At 39.1% G+C, this 17,676-nt stretch overlaps 1 protein-coding gene across 1 annotated transcript; it reads right to left on the bottom strand.

Annotated features, from left to right (window-relative positions):
- Positions 1-1,508: 1,508 nt before the first annotated feature.
- On the bottom strand, positions 1,509-15,976 carry LOC106540976 (cysteine-rich venom protein kaouthin-2). Its single transcript, XM_087716795.1, has 8 exons — positions 15,933-15,976; positions 12,876-12,937; positions 10,403-10,522; positions 8,296-8,383; positions 6,871-7,019; positions 3,617-3,711; positions 3,120-3,208; positions 1,509-2,169 (listed from the first exon to the last, which is right to left on the bottom strand). The coding sequence occupies exons 2-8, from the start codon at positions 12,933-12,935 to the stop codon at positions 2,042-2,044; spliced, it is 729 nt and encodes a 242-aa protein (XP_087572921.1). The 5' UTR covers positions 12,936-12,937; positions 15,933-15,976; the 3' UTR covers positions 1,509-2,041.
- Positions 15,977-17,676: the final 1,700 nt, after the last annotated feature.

The raw sequence follows: 17,676 nt of genomic DNA, 5'->3' as shown, positions 1-17,676 counted from the left end.
TCTCACCACCGCCGTCTTAAGCGCGGTGGGGAAGTACCCCTCCCAAAGAGAGGCGGTAACAACCGCCTGGATCCAGCCTCGTGTCACCTCACTGCTGTTGGCAACCAGCTAGGAGGGACACAGGTCCAGTATACAGGTGGAGGCACTCACATTTCGCATAGCCTTGTCCACATCCCCGGAGGCAACATCCTGAAACTCAACCCAGAGATGGTCTGCCAAGTCATTCCCCTGTGTCTCGGCTGGATCTGCGGGGGTGGAGTCCAGGTCCGACCGAAACCGAGCAACTTTGTCCGCCAAGAACTGAACATACTCCTCAGCCCTACCCTGTAAGGGGTCCCCCGTCTCCCTCCTATTTAGGAGGGAGCGGGTTATCCTAAACAGGGCGGCTGGGCGGGACTCGGCGGACGCTACCAAGGTGGCAATGTTCTCTTAGCTGTTCTTAATGCCCGGATGTACTCCTTGGTGCATGCTGTCAAAAGTGCTCGGTTTGGTTCGGACCTATCGGATCTCCACTGGTGCTCTAGGCGTCTCCTCCGGCGCTTTATCTCCCGGAGCTCCTCAGTGAACCAAGGAGGCCTCCGGGAGCCGCTGACCCGGAGGGGCCGTAGTGGCGCAATTCGGTCCAGAGACTCTGACGCTGCCGAGTGCCAGGCAGCAGCAAGAGTCTCTGCCAAACTGTGGGCGAGAGTATCAGGAATCCAGCGATGGCCTACCAGATTATCCCTTAGTGCCTCGGCTGGTTCTGCAGAATTGGAATCCAGGTCCGCCCGAAACCGAGCAACTTTATCCGCGAGAAATTGGACGTAATCCTCAGCCCTGCCCTGCAAAGGATCACCCGTATCCCTCCTATTTAGGAGGGAACGGGTTATCCTGAACAGGGCGGCTGGGCGCGACTCAGCGGAAGCAATCAGAGAGGAAATGTAAGTTCTTTTAGACGTCCTAATTGCCCTGATGTACTCTCTGATGCAGGATGTTAAAAGTGCTCGGTTCGATTTGGATTTACTGGATCTCCACTGGTGCTCTAGGCGTCTCTTTCGGCACTTCATCTCCCGGAGTTCCTCAGTAAACCAAGGGTCCCTCCTGGATGCACTGCCTCGGAGCGGCCGTAGAGGCGCAATCCGGTTAAGAGACTCCGTCGCTGCCGAGTTCCAAGCAGCAACCAGAGTCTCCGCCGGACTGCAGGCGAGGGTATCAGGAATAACCCCAAGCTCCGTCTGGAACCCCAAGGGGTCCATAAGTCGCCTGGGGTGGAACCACCTGGTCGGTTCCTCCTCCCTACAGTGGGGGTTTGGTCTCCGAAAGTCAAGCCTCAGTAGGTAGTGGTCTGACCACGACAGGGGTATGATCTCACTACCCCTCAGACCAAGATCACAATATTTTGGTAGATTGTTACACCAAATTGTTAACACACACAAACACAAACACAAATATATATACATACATACACAAACACACACACATATATACATACATACACACGCACACTACATTGACCAGTCAATTGGTCATTTTGCTTTTACATAGAATTTATTTATTTTTATTTAAAACATTTATAAAGCTGCCCTCCTTTCAACCAACTCTGGGTGGCTCCCAATCAAAAATCAAAAACCATAAAATCATATTAAACTGTAAACCACAACCAATTTATACATTAAAAACACCAAAACCTGGCATATACTTTGCATGAATGACATCAATCAGTTCTAAGTTAGATTTAACATAAGCATTTAAGAAATCCGTGTGGTATAGTTGTAGTGAAAAGAACTTTGGTGATTTTATTTTCAGGCCTTCAGTATTTTCTTTTAATCAAGTTTATAATGTGGCCCTTTTTTGAGGTCACCCAGGCCTGTGATTTTTTTCCTATGACCCTTTGAACCTACAGTTTTCATCCCTAGCCTCTATTCCTGCTTATGTTTCCCTTAGGCATTCATAGGACACTCATGCAAAGTATATGAAATCAAAAGTCACATAAGAATTTGCTGATACCAAAAAGATGCCAGATTTTTCGGGCAGATATAACAAATATTGAATGGGAGATCCGCTATATTATTTCAGTGCGGCAGAAGCAAGAAGCAGCACAGTTCGACTTCATCCAATTACTCTGGCATCCATTTTGTGCTGCTAAAGATTTGCAGTTGGAGAACTTGTTTCTATGTTTGCAAGGATTTGCTGAAAATTTTAAAAAGAGGAAACATGAATAAAAGTGAGACATCACCAAAAGCGTAACTGCTACAGACTCTTTTACAATTGTATGCAAAATTTTAGAGCTCAGAATCAAATGTATGTATTTTTTAATAGGGTGCTTTAAATCTGAAGATCTTTAAAATGAAAATAGTAATTATTTTAGAGTATATATTAGAGCAATGTTGGTGAAACTTTTCGGCACCGAATGCCGAAACCAGAATGCGGCGCACACGCGCACATGTGCCAGAAACCAGAAGAGCAGCCACCTAGGGAGCATGTGTGCACTGGCCAGCTGGTTTTCATGTGCACTTGCATGCCAGCCAGCTGGTCTTCACACACATGGGTGTGCCGGAAACCAGAAGAGCAGCTTCCTGGATATATGCACGCTGGGCAGCTGCTCTTCTGGGGTCCAGCGCTCCTGCATGCATGAAGACCAGCTGGCCGGCATGCATGTGTGGAAGAGCAACTGGCAATGGCATGCATGCCCAGAGAGACGGCTCTGTGTTCCATCTCTGGCACGTGTGCTGTAGGTTCACCACTATGGTATTAGAGTAATTATATGTAGCTGCTGAATTAGTTTCAAAAATAGCCATGAACAAAATTCAGAGAAAGCTGCTATGGATTTTAAGTTCTTAATAAGCTAAAATGGATTGATATAATCCTCACATTTCCTGATTCAATTGCATGGGCTCATCAACCACTAGTGAGGGAGCATATAGAAGCACCATCAAGGCAACTCTAGATGTCTGGTTATCCCACAATAGCATGCTTCATATATGTAATGATCCAGTTGTCTTGGTGGATAGCTGGACATCTTCCATTATGGCTGTTATTCTACCCAGAGACGGTTAGCTCTTCAAATAAAACCTGTTCTTTGGTGACATGACATGATCTTTATAAATGTTAATTTAATAATTGATTTTAAAAAAACTTACTGCATAGTCCGTTGACACAAGCTGAAGGACAGTCCCCACAAGGTGGCCCTGATTTATATGGAGTAGCAAATGAACCTCTGATGTTCCCTCTAGAATGAAAAAGATGAATAGAAATATATGTAATAGATGCTATATGTTATTATAGTTACATTTGGGATTGCTGATCCATCCCCATGCCTTATAGATAATTGACTTTGGTTGCATTGTCTTGGTCTCTCTGGTTTGGGTCTCCAGTTTTAAGAGAGCAGACAGCACCACCATCGGAGGGGAAGATCTGACTTCCGAAGTCTTCTCCAAAAGACAGTAAACCCTGTCAAGTTTTGTGAGAGAGCAAAAAAGGATTTTCCTGGTTTATTGGAGAGAGAAAGAATTGAGGGAAATGTTGATTTCCTCCTCATGTCTGTTTTCTTCCCCTCTTTCATTTTCCCTCTTTCTTTGTAACATTCTCCTTTTGCTATCTCCCTGTCTTGATGAGACAAATCATAGCTGATACATACGCTGGGCAGTATTGACAAACATAGAAGTATTTAAATCTGGATGAAGAACATCTGGCAGCTGCACAACCAACAAGGTAACTATTGTACCAAACTATCTGTAGATACAAAAATATACACACAGGTTAATATGCTAGAGCTTATTATTATTATTATTATTATTATTATACAATTGTATCACAGCGGCCAAAATTTATAAATTTATAAAATTTATTTATAATTATAATTATTATAATTATAATTATTATTATTATTATTATTATTGTTGTTGTACAATTGTATCACAGCGGCCAGTTGTTTCGCCGGATTTGGCATTGGTTACTAGTCGGGCCCCACCCAGGGGCCTAGGACGTCGTAACATATTTTTGTAATATGCGTGCAGATCCAAGCAGTGCGGCTTTTTGCATTTGACTGATGGTGATTTTGTCAATTTTTAACTGTTTTAAATGTAATTCCAGTGCTTTTGGAATAGCACCCAGTGTGCCAATTACCACTGGAATTACCACTGCTGGTTTGTGCCATAGTCGTTGAATTTCGATTTTTAAGTCCTGGTATCTTGTGATTTTTTCATGTTCCTTCTCGGCGACCCTGCTATCACCTGGTATTGCGATGTCTATGATTGTGACCTTATTTTTCTCAACCAGTGTGATGTCTGGTGTATTATGCGCCAGTATTTTGTCGGTTTGTATACAGAAATCCCACAAGATCTTGACCATCTGATTTTCGGTGACTTTTTCAGGCTGATGTTCCCACCAGTTTGTTGCTGTTTTAATATTATAATTTTTGCACAAATATTATTATTATTATTATTATTATTATTATTATTATTATTATTATTATTATTATTATTATTATTGTACAATTGTATCACAGCGGCCAGTTGTTTCGCCGGATTTGGCATTGGTTACTAGTCGGGCCCCACCCAGGGGCCTAGGACGTCGTAACGTATTTTCGTAATATGCGTGCAGATCCAAGCAGTGCGGCTTTTTGCATTTGACTGATGGTGATTTTGTCAATTTTTAACTGTTTTAAATGTAATTTCAGTGCTTTTGGAATAGCACCCAGTGTGCCAATTACCACTGGAATTATCACTGCTGGTTTGTGCCATAGTCGTTGAATTTCGATTTTTAAGTCCTGGTATCTTGCGATTTTTTCATGTTCCTTCTCGGCGACCCTGCTATCACCTGGTATTGCGATGTCTATGATTGTGACCTTATTTTTCTCAACCAGTGTGATGTCTGGTGTATTATGCGCCAGTATTTTGTCGGTTTGTATACGGAAATCCCACAAGATCTTGACCATCTGATTTTCGGTCACTTTTTCAGGCTGATGTTCCCACCAGTTTGTTGCTGTTTTAATATTATAATTTTTGCACAAATTCCAATGGATCATTTGCGCTACTGAATTGTGCCGCAATTTATAATCAGTCTGCGCAATTTTTTTACAGCAGCTGAGGATGTGATCAACAGTTTCATCAGCTTCTTTGCAAAGTCTGCATTTGGCATCATCAGAGGATTTTTCAATTTTGGCCTTAATGGCATTTGTGCGGATAGCTTGTTCTTGCGCAGCCAGGATTAGTGACTCTGTTTCTTTCTTTAATGTACCTGTTGTTAACCATAACCAAGTTTGTTCACTGTCCACTTTATCTTTTATTTTTTCCAGAAATTGGCCATGCAGTGCTTTGTTCTGCCAACTCTCCATTCTTGATTTTATCACATCTTTTCTGTATTCTTGTTTTGTCTGTTGGGCCTTCAGTAGATTTTTGTTCTTTACTTCGATTAATAGATGTTCTTGACTTTCTTTTAAATAATCAGCCAGTGCATGTTTTTCTTCTTCAACTGTTTGCTTCACTTGTAATAATCCTCTGCCACCTGATTTTCGGGGCAGATATAGTCTATCAGTATCACCACGTGGATGTAAACTGTAGTGCATTGTCATTAGTTTCCTGGTTTTTCGGTCCAAAAGGTCCAAATCAGCTTGTGTCCAGTTAACTATGCCAGCTGGGTATCTTATAAATTATTATTATTATTATTATTATTATTATTATTATTATTATTATTATTAATTTGTCTTGTATGCCGCCCACTCCCAGAGGACTCCGGGCGGCTTACAAAAGACAAGGGAAAGGCGGGAACAAGACAAAGACAACATATTAAAAACAAAACCAACATTCACAATTTATATGGAGGTAGATGCTTCTCAGCTCCCCCCAACCTGCTGGAACAGCCAGGACTTGGTGGCTTTGCGGAAGGCCGGGAGGGTAGTAAGGATCCAGATCTCAACAGGAAGCTTGTTCCAGAGGGCCGGAGCTGCAACAGAGAAGGCTCTCCCCCGGGGAGTCACCAGCCGACACCAGCTTAATATTGATATGTGGACTTTAGAGGAGCGTATAAGAAAATAAACCCAGATGCGAGCATGCTGCAATATATACAGTATACCACAATACAAAGAACTTCTCCAATCATTTCATATGAAAGTTTGCCAAAGCAAAGAAATGTTAGGAAAATAAGGCTTCATCCTCTGTGCTTTAAATGTATATGTTTAAAATGAAAAACATGAAACTGTTTCATCCTGAACTTTATATACCATCTCTTTCTAAAGTGCCCTACCATATCCAAAGCAGCCAATGTCTCAAGTGCTATGACCAGCAAGCTAGTTCCTCCTTACCAGATGTATGAAAGACAAGATCTGAATGGAGAGCTAATTGTGAATAACAAATAACATGTTTAGTATGTTTGCCATCCTTTATTTGCACCTTATCAGAACTTAACAACAACAGAAACATTGCAACACTTTGACCTAGTCTAGTTTTTCCTTTCCTTAACATACATTGGGACTATGACTCTTAACCAGGATGCTCCTCTGCTCATGTTTATGGATTTTAAGGTCATAGTTGCTTTGTTTTCTTGGCTATTATCTTTTTGCGGAGTGTCTATGGAGATTCTCAGTCATCCAGGTCATGGTTATACCAAATATGTTTTTTCCCAAGAGGCAACTGGACTTTCTGGTTTCTCTTTGAAGACATTTTGCTTCTCATCCAAGAAGCTATTTTTGTGGGGTGTTTTCTCAATTTTCCTGTCTAGCTTCAAGCCATGATTTTACTATGTAACAACCAGGCATGGCCTAGCTTAGTGATTCAGGATCAGTCATGGACTTAAGTGTAATTTAAGGGAATCTACCTTTTTTTTTATCTCACTCATTTTTGTGGATTTATATTTAGTGAACATAGAAATGGCAAAGATATGAAAAAATCCTACCTGAGTAAAATGGCCAATAACAGAACCTGGTGGGGTTGCTCCAACGCCATATCTGAAATTTTTGTATTCATCATACCAAGACTGAATTACTCTAGTCCATGAATAAGGATGACTTGACATGAATAGATTTTCACCACATCCTAATCTTCCTAAAAGTGGGAAAGGTTAAAAAAGAAAGCAACAGCAAGAAAACACAGGTGAACACATCTTTTGAAAGAAGCAAAAGGACAGCAGAGAGGAGATACCTGAGTGTTCTGACCCCCCCCCCTCCAACCTGCAAATCACCCAGACACAGACTTGGCTGTTTGCCACTCTTTAATTACGGATTTATTGACTCCTTTGGCTGAAGGCCCAGACAAGACTCACATACAAGAATAGTTGGCAAGATCCCAAATCCAACAGGCACAGATACAAGTCAGACAGAATATTCCAATACTGTTTCAAATGGTGTACTGAAAATGACCCCTCCCAACTACTTCACTTATATACTCTCTTTGGAGGGCCCAAGTCACAATCACCTGAGCTTAATTATTGTCTCTGAGTCTGCCTCTGGAGCTGCTGCTTCTGTTTCTCCACCCTTCTTAATCTTGCGTCAGGGACAAACTGCCTTGAATCCTCCCCACTGCTCCATGCCTCAGGCGCCTCCTGGTGGCCAACCAGCCTCTCTGGCCCTTGCTCTGAGTCTGAACCCTGCCCAGGGTCCTCCACATCTTTCCTGGCAGACTCATATGGTTCCTCGCTATCCGAGTCCATCAGCAGGTCAACTGGATCCTGCTGGGCCACAACACCTGAGCATTTCCTATCTCTTCAGAAATACTAATGCTAAATCATTGGATAGGAAATGAACATTTTGCACCCAGATTTCTTATTATGGTGCTTTTTTAGAATCTTTGACTGTACATACTGACAATCCTTGTTTTCTGATGAAAATATGAAAACATTAATATACTTTATTTGGAAGTAAATTAGAGCCCAGATACCCTAATTTATGGGGACATCTGTATGTTAATACATAGTGAGATTAGGAAGATTTAGATTTAATTTTCCAATTGACCATGGAAATCGCTAAACATCTTTGGGCTCAGCATCTACCATCAAAAACAGCTGTGGTGAGGACAGTAACTTTAGCATCTTTGGGGAATGATGGGCTATAAATGTAGTAATATATAATATAAAAAAGAAATAATAAAACATTGTTCAAATACTATTTCTCCTGCAAACCCATTGGGGGGAATTAAGAAAATTATTAACATCTTGATCGAACTGAATCATCTACATGAAAGTGGTAACTACAGAGTAATTCGTAAGCATTACTCTTCCTGCTAATATTGAGGAGCAAGATTGATTGTAAGTGCTATTACATGTGAAATATACTATTAATCCACTAATCAGTTAAAACCATACTATCGTTTTGGACTGACGTACCAACAGTTCTTAAGTGTCCTGGACTGTGAGCGAAAGTACATCTATCTGCCCAACGTTTTGCATTTTGAGCAGCATTAGAATTCCATTCCTGAATAGAAATTGACAGCAACAATCAGTTATTGAAAAAAGCATACGTTGAATTTGCAGAAAATATGTCTGGTAATGTTTTACTATCTTTTGGATTCCTTCAAATCTTGTAGTTAAAAGTAGCAATAGCAATAGCAATAGCAGTTAGACTTTTATACCGCTTCATAGGGCTTTCAGCCCTCTCTAAGCGGTTTACAGAGCCAGCATATCGCCCCCACAGTCTGGGTCCTCATTTCGCCCACCTCGGAAGGATGGAAGGCTGAGTCAACCTTGAGCCGGTGAGATTAGAACCGCTGAACTGCAGATAACAGTCAGCTGAAGTGGCCTGCAGTACTGCACCCTAACCACTGCGCCACCTCGGCTCAAAAGTTCAGAAGTTACACCAATATTCTCTAAAACGTGCTTTGAATAGTTGGTGCTCCCTCCCCATCCCTTATATATAGCTGCCCTTCTCACAAAACTCTGGGTGGCACATATGTTAAAAAACATCAATTCACAATAACAGCAAAAATTATTACTAAAAACATCAAAAACTATAAAATATAGCTAAAATGAAATGGAACTGGGACAGGAAAATGTAATTGGGAGAGGTGGTTTCTCCAATAACCTGGCCCTATGCCATGTAGGACAAGGGTCCCCAACACCTGGGTCATGGCCCGTTTGGGAACCTGGCCACGCAAGTGAACTCCACTCAAACGAGAGGCGGGTGGGAGAATGAGCACACAACTCCACTTGGGCAACCAGTGAACACTTGCACACACAACTCCATTCATACGAGCGGCAGGCATTTGTGTTCACATACAAAGCTCCATTCTGCCCCTCACACACAACCCTCCCCTCTACCCCACCTGCGCTAGGCCACCAAGCTGGGAAGTTTGGGGACTGCTGATGTAGGACTTTAAAAATCAAAATAAGTATTTGATTTGGGCCTGAAGACAAACTTGTAGCCAAGGCAACTTGCTGAGCAGAAGTATATTATTTGTTCTACAAGGAACACACCAATTCTGCTGCATTTTGCACCAGTTGAAGTTTCTGGGTATTCTTCAAAGGAAGCCCTGTGTAAAGCAGATTTAAAAAGTCCAGCCAGGAAGTGACTGGGATGGGACATGAGAAACTGTGAACAGGGCCCCTCAATCTAGGAATGGGCACAACTGGTATATAATATGAAGTTTATGAAGCCCCTCTTAGCCACAACTATCACCTGTCCTCAAACAGGAGCTGTGAATTCAGGAGAACCCCCAGATTGAGCACAGAGTCTGTTTAGGGCAATATAACACCATCTAGCAGCAAAGATGTCATTCTCCCAGAACTGGAGCATCCCAAAACCCAAGGCTTGTTGTTCCTCATCCAAACTTTCACAGTCTCCAGACACCACAAGAAAACATTTGCAACGTCACTTAATTTGCCAAGGCCAGACATATGTAATTGAATATCATCAGCATATTGATGATACCTCATTCCATGGTGATGGATAAGCTCACCTAGCAATCTCTTTTAGAAATCAATGGGAGAGGAGAAGTACCAACCTCTGTTGGACCCCACACATTAGGAGCCCAGGGCAGATTTTCTCCTCCCCAATCACCAATCATATCAAAGTTCCTGCATGCTGAATTCATGTGTGACACTTCTCTGATAATTTACACAGTAGCATCCACAGGATCTGGTGATGCATGTAGAAAGGGCTGAGGGATATATCATGACATTGTTATTTATGTTAGTCTGACTACCCCACCTCCCTCCATTTTTTCATAGTTGTCATCATATTTGTTTAGTCACATAAATCATTCCATTTGGGCTTTTCACATTCAAACATAAATACAGATGCACCTAAATCCATGTTGGCAAAGAAGCTGAACTGCTCAATAAATAAATAGTAAGTATCTTCTCTTATCCTAGCTAGTAAAGCATAATATTTATATTAAGCATAATATCATATTTATAGTATAATATTTATACTAGTAAGAAAGTCAAACTTGCAAATTCTCGGACAAGGACACAAATGTAATTACATTTAGCTTACCATTTGTAACATGTTGCTAGCAGTTGGTCTCACTGATCTTCTTAAAGCATTGTGCTTTTCAACAATCTCCCTTTGGCTTTGTCTTTTGTTACTTGACTCAGGATCAAGATCAAAATCAACCTTAAGACAGAGAGCAAAACAAAACAAACATATATATATACATAACATAACATAACATAACATAACATAACATAACATAACATAACATAACATAACATAACATAACATAACATAACATAACATAACATAACAATATATATATATATATATATATATATATATATATATATATATATATATATATATATATATATATATATATATATATATATATATATATATCGGATATATGGGATATATATCGTATATATCCCATAATTGGGGCATACCAGTATGCCCCAATTATGGGAGGAAGCTAATTGCTTCCATTCTCTATCCATCGGCTCGTCACAAGAGACCATCCAGACAGAAAGCCCAATATTTTACTGTTGCCTTTGTTACATTTTGTGTTGTATTTGTGCTGATAAATAAAGGTTCGAATATAAAGGTTAAATGATAAATAAAGGTTAATAAATAAATAAAGGTTCGAATATACAGGATAAATACATGTTCGAATCCCAGTAAGGGTATGGCTAGCTGATGAGAGCTAAATAGCTTGAAATAGATCTATACTAGTCTCCCTTTATTTATTTATTTATTTATCAGCACAAATACAACACAAATATTATATTATATTATATTATATTATATTATATTATATTATATTATATTATATTATATTATATTATATTATATTATATTATATTATATTATATTATATTATATTATATTATATTATATTATATTATATTATATTATATTATATTTTATATATATATATATATATATATATATATATATATATATATATATATATATATATTATAATATTTGTGTTGTATATATGTATGTTTTATGAGGTTTTCGTGGGTGTTAGAATGTAGGTCTTTGGTTATTCGGGTTTTCTCCCATATAAAATTGGATGTGTCTTGGCGACGTTTCGACGAAGTCTCATTTGTCATCTTCAGGCTTGTTTGCTCAGCTTGGTGCCACACACACACTTCCAATTTTACGCGGGAGAAAACCTGAATAACCAAAGACCTACACACACACACACACACACACACACACACACACACACACACACACACACAACTTTAAATGGAAAAGGTAACTAGTAGCCTCAGAGCTGAATGGAAGCCCAAACTTCTTTTCTCCAGGTCCAGGAGGACGTCTCTTACAACTCCTGTTGAAAACTGGTGGCATGATTCCTCATCATTTTGAGGCAGGAAACACACAACTCTCACATATTCCCTAAAATAGCCCTAATATAAGTTTAAAAAGTTTATACTTGTAAGCCACCTTGAGTCGCCATGTGTGAGTAGGCAGAAATATAAATTTTATCAATCAATCAATCAGAAATACTGGCTCATTCCTTGTAAATGGACTTTGCCTTATCTCCTATCGCCATTCTACTCCTGCAACTTTCTTCACTTCTGCCAAATGGGAAGTGTGACCCCCAGCTATGAAACGGTGGCCCCATTTGTTTGTGCATTTGGAAAGAGACTAGTTGCAACATAAGAAACAGATAATCACAGCACAAACTTAAAATAAATTAATAATTTTTCCTCGTCTATTTCAAGGGAATACTGCAGTGATATTTATGTATTTACATAAGGAGCTTATATGACTGTCTTAGCTATTATACAATAATCATAAGTGGCCCACAACAAGAATAAAAAGAGAGCCACCCTACCCACCAATTGTCAGACCAATCAGCCTCATTGAACCCCTATCCTTGCCCAACATTTGGGGTGGGACGGCAGAGCCAGGTCTTCACTGCCCTCCAGAAAGCTTAAAAGGGTAGGGATCCCACAGATCTCAGGTGGCGGGGGGGGGGGGCTATTCTAGAGGGCTGGGGCTTAAGTTCTGTTACAGACCATGGACATTAAATTTAGTAAGATTCTTTTCATTAAATGTGCCAGTTTTAATTATATTTGACTGTCCCATTCAGCAGGATTTTGTTTTCCTTTGTGTGTTTAGCCCCGGAATATATTTATGAATTAAAATGAAGAGTTAGGCTGACCAAGCTTTACTGATCAGACCAAGAAACCAGAGCAATGAATGATAATACTATTTTATTACAAGGTTATAGTATCACAGCCATAGAATCTCAAAAGTCTGAATGTGCTAAGAGTGGTCTTGTCTGAGCCTCAATTTACTTTCTCAAATTACATTTTTGCATTGGATTCAGATTTATCTGACTGTTGTCTTGGCTGCATCTCTTCTTCTTGCTCCTCAAGGTTATTTCTACCACTCATCATACATATGAAACAATCTAACACATATTAGGTAGTTTAATGAATAATTGTAAGAGGAGAAAGTTATGTACTGTATATATCTGTTATACGTGATACAAAATTATGACACTTACATCTCCAGAAGACTGTTGCAGCACTGCAGCAATGCTTAGCAAGACAATGAAGGCAATCATTTCTAAAAACAAAAGAACATTGAGACATATCTGTGCTTAATCTGCTTAATGGAATTTGTGGCACTTTCTTAAGTAGTTCAGAATGTTTGCAAGTGGCCTCTCTGAAGATATTTATCTCCTAGAGTATGAAACTCTCTTAGGTGTGGCTGTGTACAGAATTAACCAATCATATTCAAACCAACGTTAAGTAGTAGTCAGTATATATCTGTCATTAATTAATGACAGATCAAGCCCATATAAAGTTGAGTTTTTCTAGTAGGATTTTTCTGACATGTACTCAGTTGTTTCTTACAGCAAAATACATGGTCTGAAAGAGCTTAGAAAGTATCAAGGGGATCTTATTGTTGGAAGGTATCAGTTAGGACAAGGATATAAAAAATTTCCAGGCCAAGGCGGAGCCAAGGTGGCACAGTGGTTAAATGCAGCACTGCAGGCTACTTCAGCTGACTTCAGTTCTGCAGTTCGGCTGTTCAAATCTCACCGGCTCAAGGTTGACTCAGCCTTTCATCCTTCCGAGATGGGTAAAATGAGGACCCGGATTGTTGGGGGCAATATGCTGACTCTGTGAACCGCTTAGAGAGGGCTGAAAGCCCTATGAAGCGGTATATAAGTCTAACTGCTATTGCTATTGCTATTGCTTGGCTATACCGTGGAACACAGTGAAGACAGACATCAACAAATAGAGAAAATATGGTACAATAGTGACATTACCAAGAACTTGACATCCCTCCAAAATTGATGAAAAAGAATAAGAAAATTGGTCTGAGAAGATGCCATGATGCCTACAGCAACATTAAAGATACTGCAGGAATTTATGGCAAGTATTGGTTGTGTATTACATGTGACAACAATCTCCTGTATTCTTCATATGACTGTGCTGTGGAGTAAGGTGGCAAGATAGAAACATTTTCTTAAAAAGAAAAACATCCAAATCTATCAACATTAAAAAAAAAACCACATGCTACATCAAATCTAACAAAACCATGCGTGAAATACATGTTCTGATGAGATTAAGGTTGAACTTTTTTGGCCATGATTCCAAAAAATATGTTTGGTGCAAAAAACATTGCACATCACCCGAAATACACCGTACCCACAGTGAAGCACAGTAACGGCATTTATGCTTTGGGGCTGCTTTTTTTTAAAGCTGGATTTTAGTCAAGGTGTAGGAAAAGATGAACAATTCCAAATATTGGTCAATTTTGACATAAAACTTTCAGATCTGTGCTGAAATGCTAAAGATGAAGAGGAATGCCACCTTTCAACGTGGCGATCCAAAGCCTATGTTCAAATCAACAAAATAATGGCTTCACCAGAAGAATTTTCAAATTTTTGGAAGGCGCAGCCAGAACCAAAAGCTGAATCCAATTGAAAATCTGTAGGGTGACCTGAAGAGGGCTGTACAACAGGAGATGATCTCGCAATCTGACAGATTTGGAATGCTTTTGCAAGGAAGAGTTGGTAAATATCACAAGGCAAAATGCTGATAGGCTCCTGCTCCAAAAGACTGAATGCTGCCATGAAATAAAAGGGTACTTCAACAAAATATTAGTTTAAGGGTGTGTAATCATATGCAACCATGTTATTGTAAGATTTTTTATTTTTATTTTTCCTTCTAAGAAATCACAGTTTATTTTTCAACTGAATTGTACAGTTTACAAATTATACTAAAAGTGGGGAAAAACCTGAAGTGATTTATCTTGGTATGATTTTTTTATATATCACAAAAACCTGGCATTTTAACAGGGTGTGCAGACTTTTTATACCTACTGTATCATCTATAGGTAAATCTATAAATCTAAAATAGTTCCAAAAGTTTTCCATATGGATTTGCTGCAGTAAAAGATAACCCCAGCTATTTCCATAAAAGCCAATCAAAAAAATCACACTGATCAGAGATTATTGAATCTAAAATTCAACATGTCTGAAGGACCCCCACAGTTGAAAATAGCTAATTTAGAATATATTGCTTCTCAGTCTTTTGTCTTATATCAGATATAATCAACTATATCTGCAGACGCAAAGGCTACAGGGCTAACACATTTGGCAATGGAGATTGCTCCTGACGCAAGGCAATCAGAATTTGTTCCTGATTGCAAGAATTTGGCCTGGTGTCTGGCGGCCTTTATCTTAAGAGCACGTAAACAGATTGGATTAACATGATACTTAATTGACTTCCTAGCATCTCAGGTATTCTAGGAAGTGGTGTGACACCACTGTATGTGGAGTTGGCTTTTCTGTGGCCCTTTTCCATGACTATAGCATCTAATGAAAAACTACAGGCAGCAGAAGCTGAGATGAACTTTAAAACAGATAGCGGAATGGGCAGCATATCAATTTAATAACAAATTAAAACAAAATTAAAATTGGTAGGAATTCTAACACCATGCATAAATATTGGGGGGCACTTAACCCGACTTCCAAAATCCATAATAACAGAGGAGGAAATAGAAAAAAATAGTATATTTTATGAGCTCAGTTTCTGTTAGGAAAAAACATTAAGTTAAAAAGCAAAATGGTTAGGATTAAGTTTAATCATTTGAGGTCTTATGTATTGCAGTATACATTTACAGACAAGTGGTACAAATGTTTATTTGGAAGTCAGTCCCATTGAGTTCAATCTGCATTTCATTCACATAAATACACAAAAAGATCTGTAGCCTTGAAACATTTTTAATTCTAATTTCCTCTTTCCAGGGAATCTTAGAAATGTTAGTTTAGTAAGGGAAGATCCCAGGAATGCCTGATTGGATCACAGGCAAACTCAAAAAACAGTAGTGTCTGATTTTTTTTAAAAAAGTCATGCTATTTAAGCTAACATAAAACCTAATATATTATGGTAATAGATGTAATATATTCTCAAAAACAAAACAAAACACAACTTGGTAGAATTGTGTGAAATGTGACTGATCCTAAATTACTATTTTTAAAAGGATCTCAACTTGCATAATTGCAAACAATGGCTTTAAACAAACTGCAGTTAATAATAAATCTTACCTATTGTTTTGAATGAGCCCCAGTGTAACTCCTTTGTTGCTTTCAAAAAACCGTGGAAGTCAGATAGACAGTACCAGGTTTATATACCTTCCCTGCTTCCTCTATTTCATAATGACTCAGTGCTCAACAGTAAATTATATCCGTTAAGCCTTGTAAGACAGAAGTTTGGATTTGTCTCAAGTTCATTCTTTCTTTCTTTCTTTTCTTCCTCAGGTTCATGACTTCTCATGTAAAAATCTGCTCTTGAATCTATTAAAAGCTACCTAGTAACTTATATAAAGAAATTAGTAGATATTTATGTGAACTGTCTGAATGCACCTGGAAGTAAGTTCCAATTGTGTCAATGGAATCTACCTAAAATGTGTTTACAACTGCAGACACGTTTCTGTTTCACAGTTGATTGTTCTTAGAAGTTGAGATAAAATGTTCCATTGAACTATTATTATTTTTTAGTGCTACATTGATTGTACAATGTGTTTACACAAATTTACATGTGAGTCCAAGGTAGAAAAATGTATTCCTGTTTCTCAAGGTCTTTGTGAAATTATGAAAAATATTTTTAATTAATATTCATAGATAAACCTCTTCCAATAATTTTTTAATTAAATATTTAAGAAAATGTATATGGCCACCAACTAACTCTCAGTGACTTCAGATGCCTTACAAAGATAAAAACAAAATATAAAAACTATAAAAAATAATAACTCCCACTCTCTGATGACAACAATCAGTCAATCAAATAAGCCATTTGGTGGGCTTCATCCCACTCTGGGTTTCCCAGTCAGCTGGCAAAATCAGATCTTCAGGGTTTTGTGAGAGCGTATCAAAATGGGGATCAATCTTAACTCTGTGGGGATGATGTTCCAAGGGAGGGAACCACCATGGCGAAGGCCATTTGTCTTGATCCTGCTAAATATATATACCTCTTTGGAGAGGGGATCCATAACATTCCCTGCCTTGCCATTCTGGCGGGTCAAGTAAGTGTGTCTGGGAAAGGATGGTTCTTCAAATAACCTAATCCCAAGTCCTGTAGGGCTCTAAAAGTGACAACTAGCACCATGAATTGAACCCGTAAGGAACTTGGCAGGCAATGCAGCTTCTGCAATAGAGATAACACATATGCACATCTATGCCTACAAAAAACCATGTCAGCAGCTACATTTTGAACTAATTAAAGCTTCTATATAATTTTCAAGGGCAGCCTGATGTAGAACACATTGCAAGAGTCAAGACGTGAGGTGATTAGGTCATGAATGACTGTGAAGAGGTGTTATTGTTGGTGCAGGAAAGGGCATAATTGACATACAACCCACAGTTGTACAAAGACTCCCCTAGCCATGCCTGCTACCCGTTCCTGGAGCAGGAGTTGTAAGTTCAGGAGTCATGAGTCTAGACTAAACATTGGGTCTACCTGGGGGAGTGGTATCCCATTCAAGGCCAGATATGGCAATTCTCCATGGACCAGAGGACCTCAAACCCAGAACCATTCCAATTAGACAGGGTTCAGTTTCAACTGTAAGCACTCCAAGCACTACAAGAAGGAAGCCAAAGCATTGCTTAACTCATAATGGGCTAAGATATATAGCTGGATGTTATCAGGGTATTGATGATATTTCAGCCCATGATGGTGGATGATCTTATCTGGTGGCTTCCTGTAGATGTTAAATAGAAGCTGAGAAAGTACCAAGCCCTATGGGACTCCACAGAGCAGGGAATGAGGGACATACCTCATGCTTCTTATCAA

This window comes from Thamnophis sirtalis, unplaced genomic scaffold (genome assembly GCF_051295495.1).
Source record: "Thamnophis sirtalis isolate CommonGarterSnake01/CBP01778 unplaced genomic scaffold, rThaSir2_p1.2 scaffold_5, whole genome shotgun sequence".
In the NCBI taxonomy this organism is placed as follows: domain Eukaryota; kingdom Metazoa; phylum Chordata; class Lepidosauria; order Squamata; family Natricidae; genus Thamnophis; species Thamnophis sirtalis.
Note: the sequence above shows the minus strand (reverse complement) of the source record. Positions and strands in the feature narration are given on the sequence as shown.